Raw genomic sequence first — 21,353 nt, 5'->3', positions numbered from 1 at the left:
TGACATGATTGTGATAATAAAAGAACCAGGAGAAAAAAAAAAAAAAAAAAGATATAAAAAGATTATTTTTGACTCCACATAACAGATATAAACGATAACTCAGGATCAGTTTAATACATTTATTTATAAATATCTATTTATTTTCAGATATATAAATATATTACAAGAAATCTGAATACCAGACGCACTAGTTCATTAGTGGAAATTCAATTTTGTAAAGGTTTGAAAGATGGTTGTCTTTGTGAGATGGTTGTCTTTGTGAGATTGTAACAGCTCTTTTGACTGCATCAGGTGGAAATCACAGAGGTTCAGGGTACAAGGTTACTGGATGAGAATGCACAAGGCTAAAAGGCAGCCTTACTAGGTGCCTACAAGTGCAGTTACTCGACTAGACATAATGCATAAAAATAGGCAGTATTTCCATATTGTCTCGTCAATACACAGTTTTTTTTTTTTTTTTTTTAATCCGATTCAAAAAACGACCAATTCATATAGTGACCATCCTGTTTTACAATCCTGTTTTTTGCTGATGGAAGATTACTGACAGTTTTCCAACAATTAACCTGTCCGATTCCTTTAACTGCATCAGAGCGGACTAGAAAGTGTATCTTGTGGCAGTGAAAATCAAACCAGTCTGAGAGGATGGCAAAGAAAGCCACAATCCTCCAATCAAAGAACTTAATAGTCTTAGAGAAGAGGTTGTGGCAAATGCAGAGAAATTATTTGGAGAAAAAAGTGCATCAATAAAACAAAGAACATAAATTTGGTCAGAGGTAACAGAACATGCAATGCTGACTGGGTTGTAAAATGAAGCATGCTGGATTGTCAAAAGAGATGGCAGGACAAAGAAAAGCAGCACATCTCCACAGAGAAGCTGTTGGCACCGGTAGTGGCTATTCCACTGGTCTTGTGTGTGTATATAGCTGTATATAGTACAATTCCACCTAAAACAATTACTGGATTAGGAGGTCATGACGCCTCTGCCAAATCCACGCAACATCGTGGCACATCCAAGGGCAATAGTCATTTTTACAAGCACGTGCGCTGCAAAATTACACAAGGTTTCTCTCTTTGTTTCCCCCTCCAGCTCCTGACTAAGATTTAAAATGGTTTGTCTAATAAGCCGAAACCTTGTGCTGGTCTCATCATCTGACACTAAAATTGTCATCCGAGTTCAAAAGATATGAGGTAGGTGAACTTGCCTTGGAAGAACATCTTCTTCTAATACACCCCCACTTCTCCTGGTCCTGGTACGTTTTACACAATAATAATTTTATACAATGATATCAGGTAATGGTACTGGAACAATGTGGACCCACAATTAGAACTAAACGGAGCAATTCATGAAGCTTACTAACCGAGATGTTTAAGATTCCAAAAGGATGTTCTGAATCTTGTTCTGCTGGACTTGCCTTGCAGTCTCTGTGTTGGTGAGAATCTACATACCCTCAGGCATGCCTGTAACCTGCCTGTAACCTTGTAGTGATATTCTGCAGCAACACCCAAACATCAGCTAAATGAATACAGTACTCTAAATCTAAAATGAACATCTTGCACAGTAACTGAAATCTGGTTCCTTAAGGACACAGAAAGGTGTTAGCCCGACACCTTTGATGTCACCATTCATTTTGAGCACTGAACGACTTGCCCCCAAGGAACACTCGCTGCAGAAATAAATGTGGTAATTTAACCCTAACAGCACCAGACAGCAGCGCAGACAGGAAAGGGATTTGTTTGCATTTACATCAAACACATGATCTGTGCTCATAAACTCCTGACGGCAAATAAAGATGAAAAGACAAAAGGGACACATTTCTAACAGTAAATCCTTCTTGTCAAATCATATCCTGGATTAGGTTACAGTAGACTGGGTCTCTTTGTATTTACATTTGAATGACTGCGTCTCAAGTGTCAATCTGCTAACAAAATCTGTTCTTTTTTCTGGATTAGTGTATTGTAATACTTATTGCCGCTTATAGAAATAGAAAAATGTTATTCCGTTGAAACAAGTAAGTTGGTACAGGTCCTGCAAAACATTATAATTTATAGATGTGCCCATGTGAAAGTAAACAAGACTTTCCATTGACTGATATTATGTCAAAAGCTCTCAAAATAACTTCAAAGTACAGTACTTCATTCATAATGTTTATTCCCGCCAAAATATGTTGACAACGGATTTATGCAAGGACAAAAATAATTCAATTTATTTTAAATTAAGTCCCAAAACGAAACTTGAAATATGAGTCTATGGTTTTACATTAAAATCATTAGTTTCATTTTAGTGCTCCTATATCTTATGACTGTAACAGATGTTTACAGTAATTAATCATCCACCTGGCACCGTGATTTACTTTTAGCCTGTATGGCTGAGAAAAAGAGAAAAAGCACAAAACTTGCTTTGATCAATGCAGCCTAAGGCATACAAATACAATATTAGGAAAGATCTGAGAGAATGAAACAAGTTAGGTCAGGTGAAATTTAAACTACAGTATCGAAAACAGAAATGTTTAACCTAGATACTCTTTCTATGAGTTTTATGTTGGAGGTAATTGCAGAATCTTGTTAACACAAAACATTTTTTCTCTCTCAAGGAGTATATATTTAAAAACAAAAAAAACAAAAAAAAAAAACCAATGACAATCGAATGCTTACTTCTCATGCTTCACAGAATTCTAAAATGCTGGTTTCCAAAAGACTGACACTGCCAATGAGTATGGGTGGAAGTTAATTTAATTATGTATCAAGTTAATCCTGCTAATTAGTCATGCTTTGCAAGCAAGCAGTAGGAAGGGGTTAAGACCTCCTGGCACCAGTCTTGAAGTCTCTTATCTCTCTCTGCATTCATGTCACACTCCAAGAATCTTCTACATCCTCATGGCAGTTTGCTATGATTAGCAAGGGGCTTCTCTTAGGACACACCTCTAAGAAATTACCCTGTTGAGCTGCTGCTGGTCCCGGCACTGTGTGCTCTGTGCTTTCTACAGAAGGCTTTGCTTGTTCATCCTGCAGCATGTTACAGCTTTCAGAAGCAGCCCCTTCAGACCACTCGGAGATCTTCACTACTGAGTGCACTTGCTCCCCAAGTTCTTCTATTAGTTTTCTGGTTATCGACGAAGAGGCACTTTGAACCTTTTTCACAGCGGAATCTGAAATAGCTGCATTTTCATCAGCTAGCAGTTCTGCTGCACAGTCTAACTGCTCAGCTCTAGGATTTGCCACAGGGATGATCGTTGCTCCTGGAGGACCAGCCTTTTGCTCCACAGTACTTGGTTGTTTGATCTGTACGTCTTTAGCTCTGCCTGGAGAATCTCCCTTCTCTGAATCGGACTCGTCTGTCCCGCTTGAAGAACAGCTGCTTGATTCACCAGAGTCCCCCGTCTCCTCCTCGCTCTCTGAAGAGCTCTGCCTTTGCCTGGAGACTTGACAAGCTGCTGTTAGTCGGTTTTCTTCCTGCACTAACAGAGCTGCTGCTTCCAGCTCCTCCAATTCAAAACCTAGGTCTGCCTTTCGGAGCTTGGTTTTCAGGAGGACCTCAGCGAGAGCAACCACTTTTTTGGATCTGTGTATAAAAAAAATACAACATTAAGACAACGACTCTAACAAGAATCCTGTGCAGCTTCAACAGAATGTTTAAGTTTGTGAGTTTAACTAAATAGCTCCCTCAATTAAAAATAAATGAACAAATGAAACCTTCTGGTTTTCAAACATATCTAGGGATACCTAAAGGCTACTGACATGCTAGTTACTACCACAATCTTTTATTTTACTAAATAGATTAATAGCTACATAAACCTCATCAGTGTTTCTACTTCCAATAAAGAAGATTTGGCAAAGCATACCAAGCCTTAGGTTTCTAGACAAATACTGTAAAGCCATAAATATTTGAAACCAAAATATTTGGTGAATCACACCCATAAAACCTATTTTTCTCCAGAAATGTTGGCAACCTGTTGCAATATACAGAGTATGTATTGTTAGTGGAATTTGATATTGGTGCCAAACATGTTTGCTTTTTTTTCATAAGCAAAAAAAACACATAATAAAAGGCTTGTAAATATTTATGGCTTTACAGTATTAATCTGGTACTAAGTTTAAGTTTTATAATTGTATACACATCCCTAAACATCTCTACCGTGAAGAAACACACATATTTTAATACCCAAAAGCATGCTTTGCCCAAACATTGAAAGTGCTTTACAATATTTTATGATCAAAACAAACCACCCATGAAATCTAAACATGTTAAAAGCTGTTCACAAATTCAATGCCTGTTATTTTATACTTGTAAAAGCAATCATAAAATAACCCAGGGGGCGATTTAAAATATATTCAAGTAATATTGATACTTCCAAAGCACTGAAAGGTTTTCTTTGGCTGTTTAAACTCATCCTAACCCATATCATCCTTAAGATAGTGATTGTACAGTGAGCTGATAATGAACTCAGTTAGATTAGGGAGTACTACACACACACAGACAGCAAGCAAGCATCACCGGATCACACAGACTTAACCTCTGAAGTATGGTATGAATGAGAGTCTGGCTTTCACATGTTTAGTCGCACCATAAAACCAGTAGGCAACTTATTTTGTTATTTAAACTTAGAGGCATCTGATATTCGGTTTTAGTTGTTACCATTACAAAAAAAAAAAATGGAAAGCAAGAACAATTCGGAAATGATAAAGAGAGCATTTCCATTTGAGTTCTATATAACTGTTTTGTTCAAGTCTTGGCAGTCACTATTGGAGAATGAATGTCCCACCCAGTGGTTTATGAATAGTAGATGGATAAAATGTGGGTTAACACTACACTTATGGGACATATTTCTCTTGAAGATGTGACAATTATCTACCGTAAACTTCAATTAAACACCTCTGGCGATTATTTACAATATTTGTCAGCAGACCTGGCATGCATTGGAGACCGCCGTTTATATTAGATCACTAGCTTCACATGTGTCATTGAGAAGTCGCTAACACACAACCTTGTAGCAACGTTGTAACTCAATTTAAACATTCCAGCCACTTTGTTAAAAGGTTGTGTGTCATTGTATTGTACACCCTCAAGTATAAAGTGAAAGTATTATTACAGTCTTTTTATATGCACTGGTTAACAAGGATACGGTAAGCAAAACGTTGGAAAATGAACAAACAGTATACGAATTTGAATTTAAAAATGGAATTAGATCTACCATTGTTAATAATAATAATAATAATAATAATAATAATAATAATAAAATGCAATAAGTATAATTATCAAAAATAATTTATTGTTTAATCTCAAACTCGTACATTGTTAATACAACAAAACAAGTTAAAATACATCAAGAGGTTTGTATCTGGCCTATTTTCAGCACGCTTAAAATTATAAAAATGTTCAATAACGTAATAACTGTATTAAACAAATATTCATTACATCTAGGCCTACCTTAAATTATGTTTTCTATTATTATTATTATTATTATTACTATTATTATTATTATTTATTAATCCTGAGAGTCACTTTCATCTCTGTCACTTATTAGCAGTTCATTACGCTCAAGCTCCTCCTCATCTTCCTCATCTTCAATGGCAATGACAGAGACCCGGCGTTATTTACAGTATTTGCCAGCAGACCCGGTGCTTATTGGAGACAGACGATTATTTGAGACCCGGCAATTATTTGAAGTTTTACGGTATTCAAGGAAACCTTTATCTTCAGAAAGCAGTCTTTCTCAATACTTATTCAATACTTGTTGGAGGATAGTGGCACAAGGTCCTCTCCCCACCCCCACATCCCCACATTGAAAGGACAAAATGTAAAACGACCTTCCTTGCACGGTCCACATTTTATGTCTTTAAATGGCCAATTTAGAAGCATTGTTCTGAAGTAGCCCTGAGTGCCTTTTCTTCTATTCACTTATCTGCTGCTCCACAGATCCCCGACAGTCATCAAGGTCAGAGCTGAAGCCACTCTTTCTGTTTCCTGCTGCATGACTGCTTCAATCTACTTAAGTGATCAATTGATGGGAGTGAAGACTGGACTTGTTCACAATAGCAAGTTATACAATTATACCATAATGAGACAAGCATGCTGTCCATGCTGCTCCTACTGCCATGTCTCGAATTCAGCTATTCAAATTCAGATTTGAATTCTCCAGGAGTTTTTTTTTTTTTAATCCGTTTGAAAATCCCTCATTTTATTTAAAGTTGTCTCTTATATTTGTAGTGTACAGAGCGTTTGAAAGATGGGGGCAACAAAACACTCAAAGCACATGACACTTTTTTTCTGTATACTTTGAAAAATACTTTTGCAGCTTATATTTTGCAGTGAACTGCTCTCCAGAGCTCCAGCATACATCTCCAACTGTTCTCTTTCTCTGGGCCCTAATTATTCTCTGTGTCTTGGACGAAGACCAACCAACAACAGTGCCTCCTGAACTCAAGCCCTGCAGTCAGTGCCCCAGATGCACCAAGCTTTATGGTGTGCATGAAAGCAGATACCCTTACTGGGAATCACTCCCAGAAGAGGTTGTGAAGTACAAATGAAAAACACCAAGAGTATTATTTATAATTACGCTTAAACTGCATGGCTAGTCTAAGCCAATCCGTTTCCCTCTAGAGCCATCATCTCAGTAATACAGACTTTACTTTCAAGCAGCCTGATGTGATTCAGTAGAAAACTCATTTAAAAAATGTGCTTGTATTGACACCCCCATAGTGGCAACGGCCTGCCTGAATGTGGAGCAATAGCAGATTATCTGACTCCTGGTGTGTTAGGCAAACTTTATTAAACAAGTTAACAAGGCATGCCAACAATCTTTTCCTGACTGGTTTCCCTGTCTTTAATGAGAGGATTTCTCTTTACACTACAATCACTTCCTGTGTGTGAAGTGGGTATTGTGCAGCTAAAGACACGTCAAGGAAAAGGGGGAGCTATTGTTTTCACTTCCTACAAAGACGTCACACCCTTGATCCCAAAGTAACCCCCCCGCCCTCAGTATAAAAATCAGAACAAGCATTACCTTAAAACATCCATTATTCACGGAGCAACTGTACAACCAATTGTGAACCTGCTTAAGCTACTTAAATCAAGTCCACTTGCAGATAAATCATTAATGGTGACTTAAGCCTCATCTCTACAAAACATGATGGTCTATGCCACTGGCAAAAAGAAATGCAGATTTGAAAAATAGGATATGTACATTGTTGTTCTCAAAAAGAGTATATTTTTTACACAGAAGCCTGGTGTGATTTTTTTTAGAGATGGTAAATTCATAAAATAATTTACATATTTCACATCACCTTGAGAGATTGTCTTGGAGCCTGTGTATAACTGACAGGAGGTTTGTTATGGATTTATGTGTGTAGGCTCAAAAGTACAACATCACATAAACTGACTTTTAACTAACCCTCACGGGAGGCATCCCAATGCCAATATTCCCAGCAGAGAACAGATATACTATACATCTTTACTGAACGTGGTGTTGATGTAGTCCTCCAATTGTTTATCACCAGCAGTGCCCAATAATATTTCATCAAATCTCCAATCTGCATTGCATTTCAATGTCTTGTTAGATTATCCAATACATTCTTATGGCAACAGAATACAATCAGATTGGAGTTTTCCCACTAAGAATTCTACGTCAAGTGGATTTATGTTTTATCTTTCTTAATATAGTATATGCATACACAGTATACAATGTACTATTAGCATGTTCAATTCTGATTTAGTTAAGGAGATACTATTGTAGATTTACTAACATCCAAATGGTCTACATAACAGTTTCCATATGAACGATAAAACACATCCATCACACAGTATATACATGCAGTAATAAATCAATGCATCTTAGATCCATGTAAACTCTCCAAGCTGAATATAATTGGATTCAACAGAATGTATTGGGATAGTTGATTAAAGAACTTCAGCCTTGAAAGAAACGGTGTTTTTAAAATAAGCAAGATGTATTATTCATACATTTAATGCATTTTCTTTTCAGGCAATAATTGAATCACTCCAGTTCACCTCTAGTACAATGGCTAGGCAGCATGCAGATTTCCCTTCATTAACAGCTGACCTCTATGTGTTGCTACACAGCAGTATCCGGGCCAGCCTAATTTATCATGAATAAAGTGAGATTGTATGTGGTCAGACAACAATACAGCATTTAAATGGGCAATTACTTAAGAAACTACTTTTTCCAACCAATGGGCATTAAAATCAAAGATCACCTCTTAATAGACTTCAATTAAAAGGTGTTTCTAGCACAATTCACAATGCCTACAAAAAAGCCTATATGTTTTTCCTCTATTTAACGAAAAAAAAAAAAAAAAAAAAAAAGCAGCACATCAATAACCTACATAATTAATACAATTGGGCTTTTGTCCACCAGGTAATACTGAAGAAGCTGGATGTAACTCATAGCATAAACATTGGTACTGCAGAGGAATGCATTATTTGAAATTGATTATATATTTTATTTAATGAAACCTGTCCTTTAACTTAGAGTTTGAGGCTGGTGATGAATAAAAACCAGTTACCTAACAAATATTCTTCTACTAAATTCCATAAATAAAGAGGGTAAGGGTCCAATTGTATCGGAGTTTCAGACTCTAGACTGTACTATCAGCTGAAAGGAATACTTGATACTAGTGCTGGGGCAAACACAGGATTTTCATGTTTGGATATTCGCTCATAATTTAAATATTTGTTCGTTTGTTTTCAAAAAGTAATACAAGCCATTATATTGCTCAGAATGCAGGCAGGGTCAGGGGGGCGTGACCCTTGTGTGTGTGCCTTTATTTTACAGCAAGATGTTACAATATGTAACACAAAGTAGAAAAATATCCCAGGAGTAAAGAATATGTTGTGTAGGCCTTACTTTACCCCAGTGAATTAACTACAAAAGAAAAGGTTACCAAATAGCAGTTCAAGTTACACAGTGTTTTGTTTATTCCCAAAATAAACAGTACATAAAGTTGACACTGCATTTTATTTATTTTTAACTTTTTTTTTTTCATTCCTTGCCATTGCCATTTCTCCACAGTAAACAGTGGCCATCGACACGTTTTCAAGTAAGTTTTTGACCCAGATGGCCTTCCATAGAGAAGAACTTTAAAATAATAATAATAATAATAATAATAATAATAATAATAATAAAGCTGGATGCAGGACTTGCAGTAATTGTATCAATTAAATATGTGATTAAAACCAAGATTAACTTTTTTTTTTTTTTTTAATCGTTTGACAACCCTATATATATCCAAACTTCCCATCTCCATCTCCTAACACAGCAGAACATATGAAAAACAAGTAAAAATAGAAACCTTATATCCTGTTTCCTACTGTAGTTTTACTTCAGACAATCAATCAACTTTTCACCACTTCCTACCATGGGAGGCCTGCTATTAATCCTGCAGTAACTGCAGCGTTTAATTTCCTTTGCCAGATTCCACTGACCTGCGAAGGCATGACATGCTGACACCAGGGCAGGCAGCTGATAATGTAGCACACGACTCCCGGAGACGGCCAGGATCAACAAAAAGCATTCCATCGATCAGTGGAGTGACTTGAAAGACCTATTTCCCCAGAGGGAAGTCATTATTTAGCTAACATTTCAAAAGCTTGCTGTTTTGGGGGCCCTGAAGAACCTCCCCTTGCATAATGAGACAAAAATATCTGAACATAATGGCATTTCAATTATACCACACTTTCTCATGAACATCCCCAAAAACAGAAGGATTTGCTTCTACACTGGAAAGAAAGCCGTTTAGTTCTATATCTATATTCCATACAGGGCTTCTGGCTGTGTAGTAAATCTGTGTCATGGCAAGCCAACAATGGAAGAATCAGGTTTGTTTTTTGAAGACAGTTTCAACCTAGAATGCAAAATAACTGCAGACAAAGCCTGACTTCAGTTTTCAATCATACACATTTTTAATATAAAATGTATAGTGCTGCTATGGCTACTAGTTGTTATTGTATTGCTGTATAATCTTGATGTAATCCAGGCCTCTACAACAGATCAAAGCATTATTAGTAGGTTTTTTTTTTGTTTGGGTTTTTTTTGTGAATGAAAGCATTAGAATTTTGGAGAATGGATTTGGATGACACGTAGGCTACAGTAATCACACCTAACATTCTATGGCACCTGTCAGCCACCCATAATTATAGATAACTCTCACAATGCAAGGCCCTTAAATTGACAGATATGTATATTGACTTTATTCTGCTTTCCTGGATATCAATGTTCACAAAGCCCACACTTTTCAAGAACCTGCAACAGTATTTAAAGTAACTGTTTTAACTGCCTGGTTTAGATACTGTGTACACCAAGACAATCAAATTTAAATCCACCACATCACAAAAACCTAAATGAGTACTTTTTCCATTGACAGATCTTATCTGGATTGCTTTTTTGTGCTCTTCAGTTTCAAGTCTCAGTGCCTTACTTTGAAGTGCAAAGACAAAGGCACATTTTGTGACTGGAATAAAACAATTGTTAGAGCTATGAAAAAACAAAAACAAAGAAATAAACTAATTGCCGGAGACAGCAGTGTCATTCTTGTTAGTTTTCTTAGAATTACTTTATCCCTTTCTTGAAAATGTGCTTTTGCACTTGCTTTTTCTGGTTTCTAATCCAGCTCACTGCATTTTGTGAGAGTATGAGTAATTTCCTATCAAAATAAATAAATAAATAAATAAATAAATAAAAGAGATCCTCAGTTGGTGTTTCAGTTTAAAATAAATTCTCTTTCACAGCACTTTCTTTAAGGAACAAACCATCTGATATATAGACAAACGTAAAAATATAATTAAACATAAGAACACCACATATCCACTAAAAACTAATACCTACTGTAAAAATAGCAATGTTGTTTATGGAATAGCCTGTGAAAAATGTGATGAAATCAAATATGTTGGAGAGACTGGAACTACTTTATATAAAAGAATTCAGAACCACCTTTCGTTAATTAGAAATAAAAAAATGAATGAACCAATAGTACAGCACTTCACCAGTCAGGGACATGACATAAATGATGTAAAGTTTGTAGTATTAGAACAGCTCAAATTAGACAATGCGACATATCGAAGAATAAAAGAAAGTAAATGGATAAATAGACTGAACACGATTATGCCAGCGGGACTCAACAGAAAAGAATGAACTAATTAACTTCAATAAATATATAACATTTAAATAAATAAACAAAATTCATTCAAAAGTTGTGCATGCTGATGCGCTGGGGAGGCCAAATCTAGACTGATCCTCAGAGCCAGCATTGCATGACATAATAAAAATATAAGTTTATGTAAAGTAGTGTTAATTGGAATTAATACAGATTCAAAGATAGAAGTAAAAATGATGTCACAATATATAGAACACCATTACATCATGTAAGAATAAATCATGAATTTAAATGTAAACAATAACAAGTAGTTGTCATGCCGTCAAAAACCTATAAATACCTCCAATGTTTGGATTCAAACACAGGCTCCCTTGAGAAAGATATGTACAACATATCGAAACGTTGGGCAGCTGGCTCTTTGAGCTAAAATATATATATATATATATATATATATATATATATATATATATATATATATATAAAATGTGAACCAGAGCTTCCTCTCTGCGGTTCGTTGCCCCTTTAAAAGCAGACCCAGACACTGAACTTGAGGTTTTGAAAGCACTGACACGCTATTTTTAATGATACTAAATAAAAATAAAGGAAAACAAACACCTAGCTCTACTTGAGCAATAACTAAACATAAACAGGAAGCTAAACTATAAAACAGGACAGCTAAGCTGTTCACCTGTTAAACAAAACAAACAAACAAAAACACTCAACGGCTGTACACACACACGCACGCACGCACGCACGCACGCACAGGCTTATCCACACAGCAGCCCCAAAGAGAGTGGCTGCTTTCTTTAAATACCCTGCACCTGGCTCTAATTTACAATGATCACCAGGTGCAGGGGATAATTTCATAATAAAACAATTAACAAATATAATTAAACAATACTAAAATTAATACAAATAACTAAACAAATACACGTTTCAGAGAAAAACTTTGCTAACTATGCGGTATAAACTTCAAAAACATGTTCTGTTATTTATTTATTTACTTATGCTGTATCAGCTACATTTAAACAAAATATGTCAATATTTATTCATGTATGCTGTATCACTTACATTTAAAAATATATAAAGTCGTACTTACTATCAAACTTTGCCCCACTTATTTTGTTGCCCGATTCATATATGAAATATGTACAGCAGACTCAGCCATAGCGGAAAGTTAAGTGACCCTCAGGAAGACTATTGTTACCTGCACCGAGCATTATAGCCTCCTGTCGGAAACAAGTGTCTTCCCTCGGGTCAATAATTGTCTACTACAGCTCTCCTCTACAGTCCATTCATTTATATATATATATATATATATATATATATATATATATATATATATACTCCATCATCAGGATCCTCAAATTCGCACCACCTGCTGGGAGGGTCAGTAACAAATAAGTGTTGTATTCACTCATGGGGTTAATCAGTGCAAGATACAAAGTGGTGTCCGCCCCTCGGAGTGGAAACTGTCTTCAAAACCAACAATATAACATAATTAAAGAATTGTGGCGTGTGTTCAGTGCTCTGTGGGGCGTGCTAGCCGTCGCCCAAGCACAGTGTTTCACAGGTAAGACAGCCGTGGGCAGGCGAGTTCCGTTTGATTTCAGATAGAAGATGATGCTCGTACACAGACTTGTCAGTTACACATTGTGCTGTATTAAAATCCCCGATTGTATAATGTTAACTGCGATGCATAATGTGCATGTGGGTGTGAAAGAGAGAAACGTTATTGTGTTCAAATCTTTTTTGTTTTAATGACTCCCCCCACCCCCAATTATTAGTTAGTGTATGTGCGTTAGTGTATTTTTTATATTAACGCCCAACATGTCTCAGACTTCACCAGCTGCTACTGCATATACATACATATACATATATATACATACATATACATATATATATATATATATATATATATATATATATATATATATATATATATATATATATATATATATATATAGATATACACACACACACACATATATATATATATATAATCTAACACCAGTTTAACACTGAGAGATCATTATGTTTTGTGAGCTTCTTAAAAGTAAATGTGTGAAATAGAGATACAGGGACTTGCTTCTTGAAACACAATTATGTAGATGTAAAAAAATACATATTGCAGTTTTATTCACCACAAAGAAAAAAAAAAGAAAGATTATTTTTAAAAAAGACACATGATTAATGGTCCATCACTTGTTCCAAGTCAAACCGGGTACTAGTAACCACTATTGCATGGTATAAAATCCCTTTAAGCAGTATTAACCTAATGGCAAGCAAGCGGAAGGAAGGTGGCGAGGTAGGGTTAGTGGTTTCATGTATAAAATAAATCATGCTGTGACCAAATCAGTAAAACTGACCTGTGTTAACACCTACAGTGATTTTACTCATCTCTGATCAGCAGGGCACCTGGATACATGAATATGTGAAATTAACCTTAGAGCCACAGCACAAAGCTGATACCCTTCTCAATGCAGATTGCATAGTGCTTCAAGCTACTCTGAGCTTTCCTCTTGACGAGAAGCACAGTAATTCTGCCGAATTGGATTATTCAAGAAAAGCATCCCTGCCCGATTGCTCTTTTCAATCACACAGAACACAGCCAGCCGTGAATCAGTCTCCTTATTTTGACTTGGCATTTTAATGTTTAAGATTATTTGGGGCTGTTGGATAGATAACCAACAGTTGACATATGTTGTATCAGTTCAATATTTCTATATCTTCTCAACACATTAAAACTACACAAACTAGCAAGAAACTACTCAGAAAAAGATAACATCTTCCTGCAAGTAACCTGTGTCTTGATAGTTTGAGAATGTTATTCCACTCAGAAAATCTCCCTTTGCACTTGCTTCAAAGCCCTCTATCTTTACTGAAATAACTGTATTTAGTTTACTGTTTTTGAGAGGATACATCTTACTATCTCTTCTAGCATAACAGCTTTCACTTGGGTATCTTGTTCTGTGTAATTAAATGTACAGAAAATACTGCACAGGTGGTGGTAGATTACAGAGCTGTACCTAACCCTTAACCCTAATGCTCAGTGAAGCACTTGGAAGGAAGCCATAAAGCTTATGGGGGATGGGTGTCCTCCCAGAAGATTTGGAGTTACACCATCTAAGCAGTGCTGACTAGCCATTCTGTCTGCACAATGAATATTAAGGCAGTGCAAATCCATCTACTGGCAATATATCTCAATTAAAGAATGGCTGGAAAGTCTAACCTGCCTGACGTCTTATGAGCTGTGTATGTACAGTACAAGGTGAACAGATATTCAATCAGGGGCAGAGAAAAAAAAGTGGATATCATTTTATTTATATCCATATTAATAGATGTCAGGACTGAAATACATCACAAACAATACGTGAAGGAGGGTAAATCCTATTCAGCCAGCACCTGTCCTACCAGACAGACCAGTGAGGTGGGATTGGGAGGTGGTTAGGCACAATCTCACTCTTCTGGGTAGTTATCGTTATGGTATGTATGACAGCATAGCAAGCAGCAGAGAAAGACTCAGGAGACGAAGTTGAGCAAAAAGGAGAGTTGGCTATTTTGTGAGTGACAGTAGATCTTCGGAGTGAGTTAAGCATGCAGCACATGGTTAATGTATTCTGCTTTTAAGGATTTAGAACGTTCAATTGCTGTAGAAATCCTAATTTTGTACTTGCTTGAGGATCATGCAGTGATGTGTGCTTTGGTATCATTACAATGTGAAAACACTACTTGAGTAACTCATTGCTGTGAGAAAATAATTCGTTTTGGTACAGTACCTAACAAACCATGCATGAACAAGTTTATGACTGCTGAAACTTTGCTAGTGTACAGTAAATGATATGAGTGCAAAAGTACCTGGTAAAGACTCACATGTTCTTGTACACGCTTGTTTGGTGCCACTGTACTGTATATATCTTGACAAGGTCAAAATACACAACCAATTAGATATCCTGATAGTACAAGGCAGGAGCCATCTACTTCAGAATGTATTGAACCCTTTTTGCCCTGCTGGTCAGTCCCAGGTCATCACTTGAAAATGTTTGATTTTCTTTAAACCCTTGCTCTTTAAAATCAGTTTGTATGACGGTATGTGCTAGGAGTGACACACAGCTAAAGAAACGGTCAACACAATCCTTATATCAACACACTGTGAATGCAATTAATATTCTGCTTATTTAAGGGAGCTTCACACTTCCCACAGTGAAGCACTGCCACCAGACTTGCCAATCATTATGTTATAACACTGCAAACTGGTTTGATTCTTAATGAGAACAGGGGGTGTAGTAATTTAACATCTCTGAAACTGACCTTAAAAAAGGTCAAACAAACTCCATCAACACATTTAGGCCTTCATTTTGCAGTGAAGGCCTATATTTTGTTAGCTACAACAACTTAAACAACAATAAAATACAATGAAACAACAAAACAATCAAAAGCTACTGCAATACTCTTGTATCCAAACCTTACACCGTAGTAACCACAGCATCCACACCTAGCAATCACCACCAGCAATCCGAGAATGCATGAGAGATAAACATAACAGCCGCCACAGAACAGGACTATAAGACTTGTTTTTAAGCATATTTAACAGTACATCTTCATTTTAGGAACAAGCGTTGATATTTTCTGTTACCAATGCTTCCTGACATTAAAGATGTAGATATTTACTATGTCTGCTTCCTGTAGAATGTATGGTGGCAAACTAGAGGTTTACAAGCTGATATATATAGTATCTTTCTCATCTCAAGACTACTGCGAAGGTATTTTGTTTCCAAAGTGTTGATGGGTGTTATTCTTAAAATTAAAAAAACACAGTCACTGTATGATGATACATCAACTTTGGTAATGTATTTTAGTTGGCCTAACCTAGAACTAAAGTCATTGATGTATATTCTGGAAAAGTAGAAACTATACTATAAAACACTGTTATTAATCAAGTCACACTGTTTCACAATTCTATTTTATTCATTTAGAAATCAGACAAATAAACCTGTGGCAATTACTTCAGTATCAGTTCAGTCCATGAATAACTTTGACTTGGTACCACCGATTACTTTAAAATTTCCACACATAAGGCTTCAAAAGTATGAATCTGCTTTACTTAGAGTGACTTTTCTTTACAAATATTTAGCTTTTTAGGTTTTTTTTATGATTCTTACTACAGTCAGAACTCGGATATCCGTTACCCAGGTACACATCAGTTGTGTTTTACCACCCTTGTATTAAGAATAAAATCAATCCCCATTATATATATGTAACAAATGCACTTACCCGTCATGCAATTTCCGAATCCCGTCACAAGTTTTCTGATAGAAAGCCCATCTCTTCAATGTTACAATTTATCTGACTATCCGTCACAGCCTGCGTTTTTTTTTTTTATCTCTCTAATGCTAAATCAGTCCATCTTACATTGTGCAGTTACACAGCACTTCCTCCAGTTTCACCTGACAAAAACAAATCAAAGCGAACGAGACAAGCTAGGGTAATTTAACAGTTAATCATTAAACAGTTTCAGACACTATAATGTATTTATTATTATTATTTTTTATCTGTGATCTTTTGTTGTTTTTGTGCGTTTTCATTTGCAAGTGAACTGTGATGTTAGGGCCTTATCGAGCACTATATTCTGCAATTTTGAATACTGAACACAAAGAGAGACACAAGGGTTGGAACAGGCCAAAATTAAATAACCGTCACTGAAGTCAAAATTTTATAAGGTCAGATATGTGAGTGATGACTGTATTTTAAGATGGATGCTTTGATGCATTAGAACATACATATTTATAACAGATACAGTACTGAAACACCAATGGGCTAACAGGAACATACACCTAGAGAGGCATGAAATCCATAGCTATGCTGGGTATTGATATAATAAAATGGACACCGCTGGATGCTTATCATACTTACTAGCTTTATTTTTGCAGACAGTTCAATGCATCAATCTGGCCAAGGTTAACTTTAATTGTGTTATCTTAGCAAGGTTTTCCTGTTACATTTCCCTGCCTTCAGTGAAACCAATCTTCTGCAAAAGTACAATGAAATACCTCATGGTGACAGATATCATTTGATTTAAACAAAAAGGCTTCACGTATGGTTCACACACAGCACAGTACAATGCTTCAGCTCAATTAATGCATTGGTTTGATTAACAACTACTCTTTTATTCACCACCTTAGGTTGTTACTGGCAATTAGTCTGGAGGGTTCAGCTGATTTGTTAACATTGCAAGTGAAGCTCAATCATGTAATTCACTCGCTGTACAAACTGAAGTGTTACTGCAGTACATAAAAGGTAGTACCACAGAAACTGAACGATGCAGTGCTTTTGCAAATGTCTATCTCTCTCTCTTCTCCCTACTTCTATGAGTGGAACTATGGCTGTTTTTCAATTACTCTGAAGTATTTACTGTGCTGTAAATTAGTGAAAGGATTCTTGGCAGACAAGAATACTAAACCAGCATAATGCCTCTAGGACACGGCTGAAAGACAAGTGATAGATCATTAGATAAGGTACAGTATATCTTTTCTGACATGAATGCCTATTATGTCAAATGGTAAGAAAGAGATAGAGAATGTATATTAAAGACTACAACTAATGTTATTGTTGCATCAATCAAAAATAGCTTATTAATTATTTGTCAAATAGTCTATCCGTTATAATGGCAGAAGATAAAAGATGAAACAATCAGATAAAGTACTAGTTTTAATGTTAGAATATATACAAATTGGGGTCTATTCATTGGATCTCAGGCAAAACTTCCTTTAGACAAAATAGTCCTATGGGGCTGTAAAAAACAATGACTGTAATTAGTCTGAATCAGGTGTACGAAGCAGAAAGTAAGAGTCGCAACTCAGTACGAGTCTATTCAATTAAGGAGAGAGACACACTTATTATCTCACACAGTTTGGCAACTAGAGTTCAGTGCAGAGTGAAGATCTCATAACATGATTATCCTTCATTTAACAGGATAATGCCATGACTATTAGCCTATATTTGTGTTGTTTGAGATTCAATGCTACATAAACGTAGGCTAACAGTTACAGCATTTTTTATTTTTTCTCTAAACATTGGGGCGGGTGGGGGGGGGCAGACACACGACATCACACTGAATCATCTTGTTAACAGCAGCAATTAATTCAACCAGCAGGAAGCTTGCACAGGCGATGAAGTCGAATAATAATCAAATCAGTCACTTACTAGTAGAACCTTGCACAGCTCTAACGTTTTAAGGACGTTATGAAAAACGTCATGCAAAGCCAAATGTAATGAATGACGGATGAGAATGATTTGTGCACACTTTGGATTGTGTAAATGTATTCTGCCTTTAAGAACATCAGAATCTGGGGGTATTTGGAGGCACTGAACCACTGTGGTTGTCTCTGCAGTTTCTGAAGGTTATCTAAGACTTATATGCAATGTCAGTGTTACAGGGTAAATGGTTACAGGCCCCCCAAAGTGGACGTCAAGCCAGGAACAGCATCCCTTCAGCACCACAGAACTCAAAAGGGATTTCAGATGCATGTTTGCTTTTAGAATGTCATGAATCTGTCTGAAAAAAAAAATTGTAAAATTTATCCTTCTACTTAAATATGGCACACTTTATCCTTAAAAATGGCACACTTCGTACACTCGCTAATGGGGTTTTGTTAGAATTAAATCGACTTAGCAAGGTTTACATGCATCTAAACAGCCAATAATTGATGGACCAGCAAACTGTGTTTCTATGTCAATTATTATCAGCTAAACTCTACACAGTATCCACAGTATTGCATACAGTTTCTTGAGGAGACTGGTCTCTATGGCAATACCAAAAAGGCTTTTCTACTAAAGTTTTAGGTAGTCATTTTAGTATTTTGAAATAATATAATAAAATAATCATGTGCCAGCAAATATGCAGTGAACTGGTTAAGATGAACTGCTTTCCCTATATAGTTGCCTGGATCTCTTTCAACTGGTAAATCTATTAAACTCAGGCGAGATTGATTTCTGGTTGGATAACCTATAGTAAGTCTGATCTGTTAAGAGCAGATTTAGAAGGAACCTGATTTCTCACATTGCTGGCTGTAACTTAAAAGAAGAGCGGAGAGGTAACAATAGGATGTGCTGTCCTCCATCTATTCCTCTGCTGGCTTGGAGGAAGTTTAACCACGGACACTGATTACAGCTTTCAACGCTGCAGGTAATCTCAGCTGCATGAGAGGCTGTTCACACATTTTTAAATGCTATACATATGCTCTGATTTCTCAAGCTTGCAGCCTTGGTGCTGTTGTGTGGTGGTGCTGCTGCTATCCTGCAGGACGTCTTGTAAATATGAGGCGTGCATTTCAATGGGTTCCCTCTCAAAGTAGAACAAAATGGAACTAGATTTTAATACTGTAACCGAACTGAACCTCTGTTTTCAATTGTGATACGCCTAACACTACATGTGGTAAAATGCTATTTTGACTGCTCCTTCAGGTTTGCACTACCGAATAAAAGTGTTGTTGGAATATAAAAAATTCAATAAAATGGACAATGCTTTAGTAACAGTAAACAACTCACGTAAGATACAACACTTTTTTTTGTTTTTAAATTTATGCCTGTATCTATACCTTCACTACAATACTGTAAATATACTTACCAAAGACATACCCAGAAGGTAAATAAAATCTTTGCACCGAGATTTACATTGCTTCACATAGAGCAATGCTAGCTGTATGGGCTCATGCAAATCGATTTCGCAACAGGGTTTTAGTTTTTCTAAATGTTTTAAGATTTATTATCGCTACACCGTCTCAGATGCAGTACTAAATTATAAGTCAGGGCAGTCAAGTAGTAGACCGCAGGGCTCAAGTGAAATCTGTAAATTATACACAATGTTCAACTAACTGCTTTAGACTGCATTAGCTTGCACTGCTGTAAGTGAGAAATGCACAAAATCTGCATAAGTGGTTTTAAGATTGTTGATTGCTAAGAACAGGTCGTATCGCTCTTTCACATAAAAAAAATGATAATGTTTAATTAATAAATGCATTATTAATGCCACATTTCATAATGAGTTGCCTTCAAGGCAAAAGTGCAGAATTTTACTATGACTCTGTCATAGACCTAGAGCTGTTTATTTCAAATTAAAATGTAAGATCCTATTATTTTATTATGAAATAAATCTTGTAATCTAATACTGGAATCATACTTATAAGCAATCAAATGCAACATAGTGCAGTACCCTTATTCACAAGAAAACTAAAATCTCTAGTGCAACAACACAGACAGCAAATGCATAATATAAGCGAATTGCGGGACTCTAATAATAAAGCATGTCTTATTTATGTTTGTTTTATTTAAAACATACAAGACTGCTGAATTGGCTATTGTCATTTTGTTACTGTACCCATATTTAAATGTATGGCTACGCTGTGAAATACATTGTTTTATAAATTAGGGCTTTCATATAACAGAAGTTGGTGTATAAAGATGAAATAAAAATCCACACACATTGTATATACTGTATTCACAACTGCATATACAGCTGGCAGCACGTGGAGCTTCAGCAATCTCACTTAGCAGAAGGGCCCACTGAAGAGATGAAATATTAGGAAGACCTTTGAGGTTAAAGATGCAGTTTTCCATCTGGCTTGCCTGCATATTAAAAGCCAAGTGTAAACACGGTCTGCTGTGCTCACTCCAGGCTCCTCTTCAGTCTAGCGCATATGTTTATCAGAATATCTTAAGGGTATTTTGAACTGTTTATCGTGTGTGTTGATAAGCTCCGAATGCCTAACTGAGTGGTGAAATCCAGAACAAGACATTATTAACAGGTTAAGGAATGTATCTCATTCATGCATGTCATGTTTACTCGCTTTGTTTCAAACACATGAGCAGACACCATAACGAAAGGTGGAAACACGCTAAACATCCTTAATTAAAGGGGTATGTTAAGCAGAATGAGAGTGAACCTGTTATTGATTTTATACAATAAATAGGTTTTTAGTGCAGGAAGAGAAGCTGATACTGTACTTAGTAAGAAAATCAGTATTTTAGAGATACAAAACTGCTCTACCCGAACCCTACCCGGGTCTCTTTTTACTACCCGGGTATCGATTTATTAATATGAGAATTTAAAGAAAATGTAGAAAATATGACAATACAGATGTAAGCGCGGGTCTCTGGCTGGCATAATAAAGACAACGTTAAAACAAGCTTTGCATTAAGCCTTTTCTTAACGGACAGGATATCAATGTTTTACAGAAAACAATAACACA

General features: G+C 36.2%; 1 protein-coding gene across 2 annotated transcripts in view; it reads right to left on the bottom strand.

The window, feature by feature from the left end:
* Positions 1–2,132: 2,132 nt before the first annotated feature.
* LOC131696580 (protein SHQ1 homolog) overlaps positions 2,133–21,353 on the bottom strand; it is a 45,224-nt gene continuing 26,003 nt past the window's right edge. For both annotated transcript variants that reach the window (XM_059000105.1, XM_059000106.1), the window contains exon 12: positions 2,133–3,559. In XM_059000105.1, coding sequence (XP_058856088.1) covers positions 2,842–3,559 — 718 coding nt within the window. In that variant the 3' untranslated portion in view covers positions 2,133–2,841. The remainder of the gene's footprint in view (positions 3,560–21,353) is intronic.

This window comes from Acipenser ruthenus, chromosome 25 (genome assembly GCF_902713425.1).
Source record: "Acipenser ruthenus chromosome 25, fAciRut3.2 maternal haplotype, whole genome shotgun sequence".
Classification (NCBI taxonomy): Eukaryota; Metazoa; Chordata; class Actinopteri; order Acipenseriformes; family Acipenseridae; genus Acipenser; species Acipenser ruthenus.
Note: the sequence above shows the minus strand (reverse complement) of the source record. Positions and strands in the feature narration are given on the sequence as shown.